Below are 14,670 nucleotides of genomic sequence, written 5' to 3'. Positions count from 1 at the left end.
CGCAACAGCTACGAATAGAGCTAAGTAGCCTATATATATACACATACACACACACATATATATATATATATATATACAGTTATGACAAGGAAGGGAAGCCTTTACGCGCAAATGGCTCGACCTGCTAAAACAAACAGCCAAATGCGGTAAAGAAAGAGGGACGCATCGGATGTTATAGTCCTAGATACACTGTGCCTGAACAAACAGAAAAAAATAAAATAAAATAACGTAAAAAAGACGCGATAGTCACGGCTGGAATGACTTCGATTACGGGTCGTTTTCCTCGATCAGGACTAACGTGAGAAGCTAACGTACACATAAGCACAGAAACAGGTAGACATAGTTACATAGAAACAGTACACACACACACACATACACACACATATACACACACACTCTCTCTCTCTCTCCCCTCTTTGTTTTTTCCCTTCCTTTCTCTCTTCGTTTCCTCCCCTTTTCACCCTTTCTCCCTTCTTTCTGTCTGTCTGTATGTCTCTCTCTCTCTCCCTCTCTCTTCTCTCTTACCCTTTCGCTCTCCCTATCTTTGTCTCAGTTCTCTCTGTCTCTCTCTCTCTCTCTGAATGTATGTACATGTGTCTATGTGTCTGCTCGTCTCTCTCTCTCTCTCTCTCTTTCTCTCTCTCTCTCTCACATCTCTCTGCATTTCCTTCTCTTCCTCTCTTTATCCTCTCTCTCACACAAACGTTATTTCTTTTTCTCTCTCTCTCTCTTTCTGCATATGTGTATACGTATGTGTGTGTGTGTGTGTCGGCTCTCAATCCTCTCTGCCTTTTTCTCTTTCTCTTCCTCCCACCCTATTCATACCCACTCACATTGTCTCTCCCTCCATCTTCTCTCTTTCCCCTTCTGTCTTCTTCAATCCGTTCTCTCTCTCTCTCCCTCCTACCATCTTCATACCCTCTCTCATCCTTTCTTTCTCTCTCCCTCTATCTTCTCTCTTTCCCCCCTCTGTCTTCTTCCATCCGTTCTCTCTTTCCCTCCAACCATCTTTATACCTTCTCTAATCCTTTCTCTCTTTCTCCTTCTATCCTCTCTTTTTTTCCCTCTCTCTCTCTTCCTCTAACGTCTCTCTACCTTTACCTCACTCTATCCCTCTCTCTACCTCACTCTCTCTCTCTCTCTGTATATGTGTATGCATATGTGTGTGTCTCTCTCTGTCTCTCTGTCTGTGTCTATGTCTGTATCTACGTGTGTGTGTGTGTGTGCCTGTTCGCAATCCGGCGATAAGTATGGAACTGTACATAGAAACATTATCAGGAACCAGCTACGAACTGCGTGTATCACCGTTTGAACCCATCATCTCTGTCAAGGCCAAAATACAGAGACTGGGAGGTAGGTGTGGCCCCCTGACCGCTTTTGATTGTCTATTTACCTGTCTTTCTAACCTCTTTGTTTTCTTTCTTTATTTCTTTCTTTGTTTGTTTACACGTTTCCTTGTTTGTTTTGGGTTGATTTGTTTTCAGGACGTTTTATCATCAACGCTTTTTGTGTGTTCCTTTCTCTCTGTCTATCCGTTTATATATCATATATGTATATATATATAGTCACTATATCATATATACACACACACACACACACACACACATATATATATATATATATATATATATACACACGCTCACACATACATTTATGTATGTATGTATTTATTTATGTATGTATTATGTATACAGTCCTGTTGGTATACATAGCTAGACATACGTTGTGTGTTCCTTTCTCTCTGTCTATCCGTTTATATATATATATATATATATGTATATATATATATATATACAGTCAATATATCATATATATACATATATATACACGCTCACACATACATTTATGTTTGTATGTATTGTGTATTCCCTGTGTATACAGTCCTGTTGGTATACATAGCTAGACATACGTTGTGTGTATGTATACACACACACATATATATATATATATGTATGCCTTGGTTTATATAGATCGTGTATGTATATGGATGTGTGTACGTATATGTTTATATATGTGTGTGTATCTATGTGTGTCTGTGTATGTATGCTCTATGTATATGGTCGTGTATGTGTACATAGTAAAATATATATATACGCTGTGTATATGGATATAGTTGGTTAGATTTATATAGACCGTCTGTATGTGTATGTGTGTATAGTGTTTATGTATATATGTGTGTGTGTCCATGCGTATGTAGTGTGTGTGTGTATATATGTGTGTGTATTGATTCACCTTGCACCCTCAAAGCTTGGTGGAATCGTAGGGGTGTTGCATACTTCGGGTAGCCCATCCCTCATCAGTTCACACACACATACACATTTGTGCATGTATGTGTGCCTCTATAAATATGTGTGTGTGTATGAGTATATTGTATCTGTATACATTGTGGTATATATATCTATACATATATTTATACATCACTTGCTATATAACGACTATGTATGTATGTATATATATGTATGTAGTCCACCCTACACAACACACACACACATACACTAACTCACATATACACATATATATGTATATATACATGTATGTACATAATTGCTGTGTTTACGTATATATACACTGAAAGCTGTGTGCGCATGTGTCTCCGTGATATTGACGTTATATACACGCCACAAATAATCTGTCATAATCTACACGTCTTCTATATCCAAGTCTATCTCGGCTTTAATCATCCGAAATACAATAGGACTTGTGGCCACTTCGGTTAAACACCTCTGTAACCAAGATCTTCTGGTTCGATTTCGTAGATAAGCGCAGTTATTAGAATTCGCCCCGTGGGTATAGTACAGACATATAATATAGATGTGTGAGTGCATACATATATACACGGGTACATACATATATACATACATACATATATACTCACACATACATGCATGCATACATACATACATGCATATACACACACATACATACACACACATACATACATACATGCATACGTACATATACATACATACACACAAATATACATACATACATGCATTCATACATACACACACATACATACATGCATACAGACACACACATATACATACATACATACATACATACACACACACACAGGCATGCATGCATACATATATACATATACACACACACATACATACAAAAATACCCTATTGATGTTAAAATTCCAATGAAGGAACCTTGGATCTAGGTTAGAAACTGGTTCTTTCTCTATTGGCAAGAAATCTTGAAATAAAACTGAAAAATGACATACATACATACACACATCAGGTTTATACCTGTAATTATTGGGGCCCTGGGATATGTAACACACAGCCTAAATACCATCTTTGAGAAATTAGGCTTCTCAAAACCAGAAAGGAGAAAGTTAATTTGAAGATTACAGATCCAATCTATCACTGGAACTGTAAAAATCTGTAAAACTTTCTAGAAGTTTATCATTTGAATATATATGAGCATGTCTAGATATGCAACTATATGCATGAGGATACATACACAAAACATACAAATCTGCATGTATACATACATACATATATACATACATACATACATACATACATACATACATACAAATATATCCTACTGTTGCTGTTAAAATTCCAATGAAGGAACCTTGGATCTAGGTTAGAAACTGTCGGTTTCACACAAGGAATACGATGGAGTGTCAGATAACAATCCGATTATGTAACCTTACACTCATCAAAGTTAGCCGATATAGAATGGAATATGGCGACTGCTCTCTCTCTCTCTCTCTCTCTCTATATATATATATATATACACATACAACGGGCTTTTTTCAGTTTCCATCAACCAAATCCACTCACAAGGCCTTGATTGGCAGCTGGCAGAATCGTTAGCACGCCAGGTGAAATGCTTAGCGGTATTTTGTCTGCCGTTACGTTCTGAGTTCAAATTCTGCCGAGGTCGACTTTTCCTTTCATCCTTTCGGGATCGATAAATTAAGTACCAGTTACGCACTGGGGTCGATGTAATCGACTTAATCCCTTTGTCGGTCCTTGTTTGTCCCCTCTATGTTTAGTCCCTTGTGGGCAATAAAGAAATAAAAAGCTATAGTAGAAGACACTTACGCAAGGTGCCACGCAGTGGGACTGAACCTGGAGTCACACAGCCACACTTATACCTTAGATTTAAAGGAAGATGGTTAAGACTTGATACTTTCCTTTGCAACCTTGCTACCAAGTAGATGGCCAATCAAAATTTACTCTAAAACTAAAAAGAGAACATACATACATACATACATACATACATGAGCATGTCTAGATATGCAACTATATGCATGAGAATATATACCTGAAGCAAAACATACAAATCTGCACATATACATACATACATACATGCATACATACAAATATATCCTACTGTTGCTGTTGAAATTCCAATGAAGGAACTTTGGATCTAGGTTAGAAACCGGTTCTTTCTCTGTTGGCAGGAAATCTTCAAATAAAACTGAACAATGATACATACATACTCTTTACTCTTTTCTCTCTTTTACTTGTTTCAGTCATTTGACTGTAGCCATGCTGGAGCACCGCCTTTAGTCAAGCAAATCGACCCCGGGACTTATTCTTTGTAAGCCTAGTACTTATTCTATCGGTCTCTCTTTTTTGCCGAACCGCTAAGTGACGGGGACGTAACCACACTAGCATCGATTGTCAAGCAATGCTAGGGGGACAAACACAGACACACAAACATATACACACACACAAACATATACATATATATATATATATATATATACGACGGGCTTCTTTCAGCTTCCGTCTACCAAATCCACTCACAAGGCTTTGGTCGGCCCGAGGCTATAGTAGAAGACACTTGCCCAAGGTGCCATGTAGTGGGACCGAACCCGGAACCATATACACACATACATACACACAAACAAAAATACCATGTTGTTGATGTTGAAATTCCAATGAGGGAGCCTTGAATCTAGGTTAGAAACCGGTTCTTTCTCTATCGGCAAGAAATCTTGAAATAAAACTGAAAAATGACATACATACATACATACATACATGCATACACACACATACATACACACACATACATACACACATACATGCATACATACATGCACACATACATACATACATATATGCATACATACATACATACATACATACATACATACGGAGTACCATTTTATAGCATGGTCACATTGGGCAGTTGCCGGGGGGAGGGAGACCCTCACGGATCTAGGGGGCTAATATTCTGGATTGCTGTAAAAAAAAAAAAAAATTCTTTAGGGTCCAACACATCGTTTGCTCTGGGACATATAATACTTCCGGGACGACACTATACATACATACGTACGACATAGATACATGCATACATAAGTACGTACTTTCATACAGGTACTCGTATATGTTTATATATACAGGTACTCGTATACGTTTATATATTTGTCTGTTTTCTTTTTTTTATTCGTTTGTTTTTGTATCATCACAGGAAGTGACTAGACTTTTGTCGAAGTGTGTGTGTATGTGTATACTAAATTAGAATATATATGTGTGTGTATATACGCTTAATAACTATATACACACGCATTTATGTATATATGTGTGTGTATCTTCTGGTCGTCAATGAATATATGGCTGGACTTATAAGCAATTAGACGTACGTCAGTGTGCGACATTGATTAATCTATGCTTGGTAACGTATGCACATAAGTATATAAATAGGTATATAAATAATATATATATATATACTTCTGTGTGACTATATATATATCTAATCGCATACACGCATGTCTGTCTGTCCATCTGTCTATCTGTGTCAGTTTATGTATGTATGTATGTATCTATCTATCTATTTCTGTCTGCCCGTCTGTCTGTGTGTGTGTGTGTGTATGTATGTATGTGTGTGTGTATATATATATGTGTGTGTGTGTGTGTGTGTGTGTATGTATATATATACTCTTTACTTTTTTACTTGTTTCAGTCATTTGACTGTGGCCATGCTGGAGCACCGCCTTTAGTCTAGCAAATCGACCCCAGGACTTATTCTATGTAAGCCTAGTACTTATTCTATCGGTCTCTTTTGCCAAACCGCTAAGTTACGGGGACGTAACCACACCAGCATCGGTTGTCAAGCGATGTTGGGGGGACAAACACAGACACACAAACTCACAAACACACACACACACACACACACACACATATATATAAATATTTATCAATTATATATAGATATGATATATATATATATGTACTCTTTTAGCTGCAGGAGTGGCTGTGTGGTAAGTAGCTTGCTTACCAACCACATGGTCCCGGATTCAGTCCCACTGCGTGGCACCTTGGGCAAGTGTCTTCTACTATAGCCTCGGGCCGACCAAAGCCTTGCGAGTGGATTTGGTAGACAGAAACTGGAAGAAGCTTGTCGTATATGTGTGTGTATATATATATATATATATATATATATATGTCTGTATGTGTGTATATGTTCGTGTGTCTGTTTGTTCCCCCAGCATCGCTTGACAACCGATGCTGGTCTGTTTGCGTCCCCGTAACTTAGCGGTTTGGCAAAAGAGACCCATAGAATAAGTGCTAGGCTTACAAAGAATAAGCTCTGGGGTCGATTTGCTCAACTATAAATGCGGTGCTCCAGCATGGCTGCAGTCAAATGACTGAAACAAGTAAAAGAGTATATATATATTTATATATATATATATTTATATATATATATTATTGTGTTTTGAACACTTGGTGTTTCAGGACTAATAGTGCAGTAACTGTCCCACTGCGACAGTTTGTATGCATTGTGTATGATGCACGGATGGCTATTTAATACATGCTCATTTTGTTCTGTCTCTTTCTCTCTCCATAGGAATTCCCATGTCACAGCAACACCTCATTTGGAGATCAACCGAGCTGGAGGACGACTTCAGTTTGGCTGACTACAAGGTCCACAATGGCGCCACACTCCGGCTGGTTTTGGCTATGAGGGGTGGACCAATCAACACCCGCAGAAGTAATTGGACCCTTACTGTTGTTATTATTATTATTATTATTGAGTGAGAGGGCAGTGCATGCCATCAAAGTGACACTGGGGTAAAATATACGAAGCCCAGTATACCCATCGTGACTACCCGTCTGATAAGGGTACACCAGGTACATGCATCACAACCATATGTGTGCGACATGGTGATCTCATATCAAGATAAACAGCGCATGACCTCGCAGGTGGGGCCCAATTAGAATTTTCTTCAGGTCGAATAGCCGATCCCACTCAAAGGGGAATAAGGGTTGTTTAAGGATCTTGAACGAAACACCCTGGTTCTGTGATACAACTTTTCTTTTTAAGGGTGTTCTTTTCAGGGGGGCTCCAATCTGATCTGGCAGAGTTTCTACAGCTGGATGCCCTTCCTAACGCCAACTATTCCGAGAGTGTAGTGGGTGCTTTTTACGTGCCACCGGCATGAGGGCCAGTCAGGCTGTTCTGGCAATGATCACACTCAAAATTCCTATATATATATATATATATACAATGGGCTTCTTTCAGTTTCTTATTCCTTTATTGCCGACAAGGGGCTAAACATAGAGGGGACAAACAAAGACAGACAAAGGGATTAAGTCGATTATATCGACCTCAGTGCGTAACTAGTACTTAATTAATCTACCCTGAAAGGATGAAAAGCAAAGTTGACCTCGGCGGAATTTGAACTCAGAACGTAACAGCAGACATAATACCGCTAAGAATTTCGCCCGGAGTGCCAACGTTTTTGCCAGCTCAACGCCTGGGCTTCTTTCAGTTTCTGCCTACTGGGTCCACTTGTTATGCTTTGGGCGACCCAAGGCTATAGTTGATGACACTTAACCAAGACGCAACTGAACTCAGAACCATGTGGTTGGGAAGCAAGCTTCTTACCACACAGCCAAAAGAAGTGATGGGCAGAGTTTAAAGTGGTCTAAATTATAATCTTCCATTAAAATTTTGAGTTAAAGCCACAAACCAACGGAAAATACCAAAATTATTTCACTAAATGCTTCGTTAGTTTCAAAATTAATTAAAGCAAGACTATATACTTCAAGAAGGTAAGGTATAATTAGAAGAAATTTAATTAGTATTTCTAGGACACCTGAGAACCTCCTAACGATTTCTTTGTAGTGTTGTTATTGTTGTTGTCATTGAGTTTTCTAACATTTTTAATTTGTCCCCTTTTTTTCTTTCTTTTTCTTCTGCACCAGTACCCATCGAAGACCCCGCAATTAAGGAGATGGCTGAATACATGGACTCGAACAAGGATGAATTTGGGACCAATCGACAGCTGACCCTTCTGGTTTTCCGAGAAGGGGACCAACTGAATTTCTTCCGAGTCATGGACAGAGGTGACGGGACCCTAACACCACTTTCGGAATCTCTCAGGTTCGTCCCCACTTTTTCCTTTGGTTGGTCATAAATTTATTTCGAAAGTCAGCTACTCTAGACACACGCACACGCAAGCACACACACACACTCACACACACATATACACACTTCCTCCAGCACATTGATTTCTTAGGGTTGCATCTACCTCTTGCCTCTTGCACTGGAAGCTTTCTGTAATATCAGACAATTATGGAATTTACATACATACATAATTGCAGGAGTGGCTGCTTACCAACCACATGGTCCCGGGTTCAGTCCCACTGTGTGGCATCTTGGGTTAAGTGTCTTCTACTTTAGCCTCAGGCCGACCAAAGCCTTGTGAGTGGATTTGGTAGACGGAAACTGAAGGAAGCCCGTCGTATATATGTATATGTATATATATGTGTGTGTTTGTGTGTCTGTGTTTGTCCCGGCCAACATCGCTTGACAACCGATGCTGGTGTGTTTACGTCCCCGTAACTTAGCGGTTCGGCAAAAAGAGACCGATAGAATAAGTACTGGGCTTACAAAGAATAAGTCCTGGGGTTGATTTGCTCGACTAAAGGCGGTGCTCCAGCATGGCCACAGTCAAATGACTGAAACAAGTAAAAGAGTAAAAGAGTATACATACATTCCAATGAAGGAGTCTTGGATCTAGGTTAGAAACCGGCTCTTTCTCTATCGGCAAGAAATCTTGAAATACAACTGAAAAATGACATACATACACACACACACACATAAATACATACATACATACTCTTTTACTTGTTTCAGTCATTTGACTGCAGCCATGCTGGAGCACCACCTTTGGTCGAGCAAATCGACCCAAGGACTTATGTTTGTTGCATATTTGGAGGAAAGTGACTGGATACTCTTCAAGTTGCGGGCCTTAACACTGCAAAAATGCTTTAAAAATGCAGTTTATCTGCCCCTGGGCTCAAAGTTGGAAATTTTTTGACCTATGACACCCCATGGATCCAATGTTGTTGTTGGCACTCCGTTGCTTAGGACGTCGAGGGTTCCAGTTGATCCGATCAACGGAACAGCCTGCTCGTGAAATTAACTTGCAAGTGGCTGAGCGCTCCACAGATACGTGTACCCTTAACGTAGTTCTCGGGGATATTCAACGTGACACAGTGTGACAAGGCTGACCCTTTGAATTACAGGCACAACAGAAACAGGAAGTAAGAGTGAGAGAAAGTTGTGGTGGAAGGGTACAGTAGGGTTGGCCACCATCCCCTGCCGGAGCCTCGTGGAGCTTTAGGTGTTTTCACTCAATAAACACTTACAATGCCCGGTCTGGGAATCGAAACCGCGAGTCTGCTGCCCTAACCACTGGGCCATTGCGCCTCCACGGATCCTATGTAATGCATGTGTAAAATTTCGTTAAAACTGGTTGGGTGGATCTCGAGTTATAACGACATGACAAACACACAGACAGACACACATCCTGTGTTTTGTATATTTATAGATTACAACTACAAATGTATATTGAGTGCTCAGCTACTTAGATTATTATTCAATGATTTGGCCATTCTGTGTGTGTGTGTGTGTGTGTAAGCTTGTGTGTGTGTATGTGTGTGTAAGCTTGTGTGTGTAAGCTTGTGTGTGTGTGTGTGTGCTTGTGTACTTGTGTGTGTGTGTGTAAGCTTGTGTGTGTGTGTGTATGTGTGTGTAAGCTTGTGTGTGAGTGTGCTTGTGTGAATGTGTGTGTGTGCTTGTGTGTGTGTGTGTGTAAGCTTGTATGTGTGTGTAAGCTTGTGTGTATGTGTGTGTGTGCTTGTGTGAATGTGTGTGTGTGCTTGTGTGTAAGCTTGTTTGTGTGTAAGCTTGTGTGAATGTATGTGTGTACTTGTGTGTGTGTGTGTGTGTAAGCTTGTGTGTGTGTGTGCTTGTGTGAATGTGTGTGTGTGTGTTATTTTCTCGTCTCTGCGCATCTATCTGTCTGTCTGTTTGTGCATCTCTTTCTCCCTCATTACAGCGGGACATCTGTGTACAACCTGAATGATGACGAAGACGATGACGGTGGTGCGACGAAGGAGAAGAAAGATGAAAATGATAGACTGAAAGTAAAGGTGAATGAACTCCGCGTCAAGATGGAACAGCTTAGCCTGACAAAGAAGGTAACGTAGTTCAATTCCTGCCAAGGGCACTTATCTTTTTCATTTTTTCTTTATTTCCTATTTTCAGTCATTAAACTTTGGCCATGCTGGAGGATTAGGGAATATCTCAACTCAAAATCTGTAAACAAGACTCAAATCAATCATGTGAATTGTGAAATTAATTCTAATGATAATTTTCCTAAATTAGATTTCAATTCTTTAATTAAAAGTAATTTTGAATCTTTAATTAAAAGTAATTCCAACTCTGATAATGCAGTTAACATTTAATTTTAATATTGGCGAGCTGGCAGATCGTTAGCACGCTAGGCGAAATGCTTAGCGGTATTTCGTTTGCCGTTACGTTCAAATTCCGCTGAGGTCGACTTTGCCCTTCATCCTTTCTGGGTCAATAAATTAAGTACCAGCTGTAAAAAGCAAGCTAAATCGGACAATGGAACTTGGTACTTTGTATTGATTTAAATTTATTTTCAATACCTCTCTTAATTCTCGGAAAATTTAAAATTTTTTATCTTCGTTTTCTGTCATTGCAGTTGACGTCATCACGACAAGTCTCAGTACGTAGCCCGCAGCCACCACCCAGCCACCAGGTACCCTCTAACCGTCCAGTTGCACAGCATCGTTTCCCTACGAGGGGAGACAACCTACCGAAAGTCGGAACCCTCAACCAGAAGCCCTTACTGCCTCCGCTGGGTAAGACTTTCTCTACATCGAACAGTAAGCTCTCAGCGGTGGATCCGAACTCTGGCCCGGATCCAGAGAGGTCTGGAACTCCGGGACACCCTTGGCAACTTGCAAACATGAACACCAATTCCGGCTTTGGAGCAAGCCAGGTTGATTCATCAGTATCGGCAGGTAAAAAACTTCCTTCCTCCGAATCGGGAGGATATGGTAGTCGGTCAGGCAGGGTTGCGAACATCGCAAAGGGTCCTATACGCAAGGCCCTGAGGTTTGTGACCCCTGAACATCCGAGGGACGTTTGTGCAAAGCACAGGAGCCTCGACCCCCTAAAAACATCTGAGAGAGCACACACTTGCAGAGACACAGCTACACCGCGATGGGAGCTGAAGCCGCCGCCAGCCGGTTCGGGTATTGGTAGAGGTGGTAGACAAAGAGCCACCTCGACAACACCCAACGCAACTGATACCACCAACCTCCTTCTCCTAAATCACTCCAAGAACAACACTTCAGAACTGATGCCATCTGCAAGACTTAAATTTATTCCATCTTCAACTTGTCTTTCACCAACAGAGAGCTCTTCTGCGAATCGGTTACATGCCGATGATAGTTTCAACCTTGACTCGAGCTGTAACCCTAACTCTGCATCTAGCCCTCACTCTCGTCCTAGCTCAAGCTCTAGCAATAACATCTATCATAACCCGAACCCTAACTCAAACTCTAATCTCTATTCCAACAACCACTTGTCCGAAGTAATATCCGAACATTCTCTTTTACCGGAAAAACACAAAAGCAACATTCTGTCGAAACCGACTGACCATTTAGACGAACTGGCCTTATTCTCGCCTGTTGGTCAGTCGACCCTCATTTCAGCAGAAGACCTGGTTTCACATCCACAGCCGTCAGTTGACCAGCATTTTTGCCGGTCGGCAGCATCTGGAATGGGTCCAGGCGAACAGAACAAAGACTTTTTAGTTAGCAGTGGCTTGCCGGTTAAAGAACATCTCCCTGCTGTCACTGGTACATTCCGGCAAGCATCGTTCGAAAGGTTGGTGCCTTCACATACAGGAATATTTCTAAACCATGTTTCCAAGGGCAATTCCATAACAAAGTCTGGGACAAACAATTTATCTCGAAATACACAAGTATTGGAAGAACCCACATTGGTAAGTGGAAGCTTTGGATCTTTTTTAAAACGGGGGCCACATTTTTCATTAATGTTTTACGTAGTGTTTTTGGTACCGAAAGACTTTCAAACTTCGTATACTTATCTATTTTGTGTTATAGAACAGAACAATATTTTTGTATTCGAATTTATTTCATGTAAAAAAATTGTCTTATTTCGATAATTTCAACCAATCACTGACGTCCATTCAGCCGATATACATTAAGTGCCGACTACATAAACAAACGATTCTTCGTTTTATTTGCTTTTTTCATTTTAAATTTGCTTTAACCCTAACCCTAACCCTAACCTTAGGGTTAGGATTAATTGTTTCAGAATCGTTTGTTTATGTAGTCGGCACTTAATGTATATCGGCTGAATGGACGTCAGTGATTGGTTGAAATTACAGAAATACGACAACTTTAACATGGAATAATTTATGGATTTCTTTTTTTTTAAAGAAGACTAAGAGAAAAAGATGTTTTATATGACCCATTCTACCAGTGTTCCAAGTTTCAAAGTGTTTCGTTAATGAAAAATGTGGCCCCCGTTTTAAAAAAGATCCGAAGCCTTTTACTAAATAATTCTTCAGGGTTTTCGCCTTTTTATTCTTACTCTTGATTAATCTTTTTCAAGCGAGATCGTTGCCAGTGCCCCTGGACTTGTTCATGTCTGAACACAGTGATCTTGGGTTCAATTTGTAGACAGTGAGAGTTGGTGTTTGGGACTTTGCTAGTATTTCTGTTACACTTACTTCCTTCTCATTTCATCCCACTCTAATCTCTTTCTCTCTCTCTCTCAAAAGTCTTTCTCTCCCTCTTTCTTCTTTCTCCCTTCTCTCTCTCCCTCTCTGTATGTCTCTGTCACTCTTACTCCCCCTCCCTCACTAATCCCTCTCTCTCCCTCCTTCTCTCTATTCTCGCTCTCCCTAATCTCTCTCTCTCTCTCTACCATTTCCAGTCCTGCCAATTACAGCGGGTCTCTACAACGCATGAACTTCCATCCCCTCGGCTATCATCAGCAAGCAGTCAGCGCCACCTACCTCCAGTGAAGTCAATAAAGAAATCCTCAAAACGATGCCTGACCTGTAGTAAGAAGACGGGGCTAGCATCCAGTTACCAGTGCAGGTATGTTGGCTTTTCTCCTTGTTGTTGATGTTGTTGTTGTTGGCACTCCGTCGCTTACGACGTCGAGGGTTCCAGTTGATCAAATCAACGGAACAGCCTGCTCGTGAAATTAACGTGCAAGTGGCTGAGCACTCCACAGACACGTGTACCCTTAACGTAGTTCTCGGGGATATTCAGCGTGACACAAAGTGTGATAAGGCTGACCCCTTCGAATTACAGGCACAACAGAAACAGGAAGTAAGAGTGAGAGAAAGTTGTGGTGAAAGAGTACAGCAGGGTTCGCCACCATCCCCTGCCGGAGCCTCGTGGAGCTTTAGGTGTTTTCGCTCAATAAACACTCACAACGCCCGGTCTAGAAATCGAAACCACAAGCTCTTGTAAACATTTAATAATTCTAGTGAAATACATTCACTGATTTCAAATTTAGAAATAATACATTTCTAAATCTCTCAGAGAGATTTATGCAGTAGTGATACGATGAAGTGGTTCTATGCTGTCAACTTAATGTGACAGTCCCCTGAAGGGAATAATACTACTGTTAGTTAGACCTAGGAAGCTGCACCTCTTCCTGTCTGTCTTGATACATTTCCTGTGTCCTTATTTTTACAAGGGGGAGACAAGCACCTCCACCCAGCTAAGCCTGCATCCAGAGACAGGTTTCTGAATCTTTGCTCGTCATCAGTCTGGAGTAGTATGACCTGCTAGCCGAAGATTACAATGATGGTATTTTCAAATTCTGTGTGTGTGTCTGTGTGTCTCTCTCTCTCTCTCTCTCTCTGTTTCATACTTCTTTCTGTCTTCTGTCCACTTCTAGATGCGGCAACAACTTCTGCTCTGCGCATCGGTACGCTGAGACTCATGACTGCACATTTGACTACAAAGCTGAAGGTCGGAAAATCATCAGACAGAACAACCCTGTAATAAAGGCGTCGAAATTGCCGAAAATTTGAGAAACACACACACACACACATGCATATATATGTTTAAAAAAAAAAAAAAGAAAAGAAAAGGAATTATTTAAAATAAAATAAAATCACAAGAAAAAGAAAACCCCCCACCAAATAAAAATACTTCAAAAAACGGCCCCTTAAAAATATTTCCTCCACCTCGCCACCTAATATGCCAAAAAAAAAAAAAAGCAAGAAGAGAACACCCCATCCCCAAGGACTAGAGGCTAAACCCACCGGTCAGTTGAAAGTATCGCATAAAATACTGTTAATAAGATTACTATTACCAA

General features: G+C 40.5%; 2 protein-coding genes across 3 annotated transcripts in view; one reads left to right on the top strand and one right to left on the bottom strand.

Moving 5' to 3' along the window:
* Window positions 1–274, bottom strand: part of LOC106871534 (sodium/hydrogen exchanger 9B2) — a 31,415-nt gene extending 31,141 nt beyond the window's left edge. Inside the window, exon 1 of the mRNA XM_089345149.1 lies at window positions 251–274. The gene's annotated coding sequence lies outside the window, so the exon portion shown is untranslated. The remainder of the gene's footprint in view (window positions 1–250) is intronic.
* A 190-nt stretch (window positions 275–464) lies between these two features.
* On the top strand, window positions 465–14,670 carry LOC106871535 (AN1-type zinc finger protein 4). 2 transcript variants are annotated; one of them, XM_089345144.1, is made up of 7 exons: window positions 465–1,353; window positions 6,823–6,966; window positions 8,184–8,361; window positions 10,325–10,466; window positions 10,997–12,307; window positions 13,267–13,433; window positions 14,248–14,670. In XM_089345144.1, exons 1-7 carry the CDS (start codon window positions 1,251–1,253, stop codon window positions 14,381–14,383), a joined length of 2,181 nt encoding a protein of 726 aa, XP_089201270.1. In that variant the 5' UTR covers window positions 465–1,250; the 3' UTR covers window positions 14,384–14,670. The 2 variants fall into 2 exon arrangements, with proteins under 2 accessions (XP_089201270.1, XP_089201271.1); XM_089345145.1 differs by lacking the exon at window positions 6,823–6,966 and having other exon boundaries at window positions 1,000–1,353.

The sequence above is a fragment of the Octopus bimaculoides genome, chromosome 29 (assembly GCF_046866305.1).
Source record: "Octopus bimaculoides isolate indiv1 chromosome 29, ASM4686630v1, whole genome shotgun sequence".
Taxonomy (NCBI): Eukaryota; Metazoa; Mollusca; class Cephalopoda; order Octopoda; family Octopodidae; genus Octopus; species Octopus bimaculoides.
Note: the sequence above shows the minus strand (reverse complement) of the source record. Positions and strands in the feature narration are given on the sequence as shown.

Excerpts from the sequence above, each read along its gene's own strand:
- LOC106871535 (XM_089345144.1), top strand. The coding sequence starts at position 1,251 with ATGGAACTGTACATAGAAACATTATCAGGAACCAGCTACGAACTGCGT. Across the intron at positions 1,354-6,822 it reads CAAAATACAGAGACTGGGAG|GAATTCCCATGTCACAGCAA; the intron begins GTAGGTGTGGCC and ends CTCTCTCCATAG. Across the intron at positions 10,467-10,996 it reads AGCTTAGCCTGACAAAGAAG|TTGACGTCATCACGACAAGT; the intron begins GTAACGTAGTTC and ends CTGTCATTGCAG.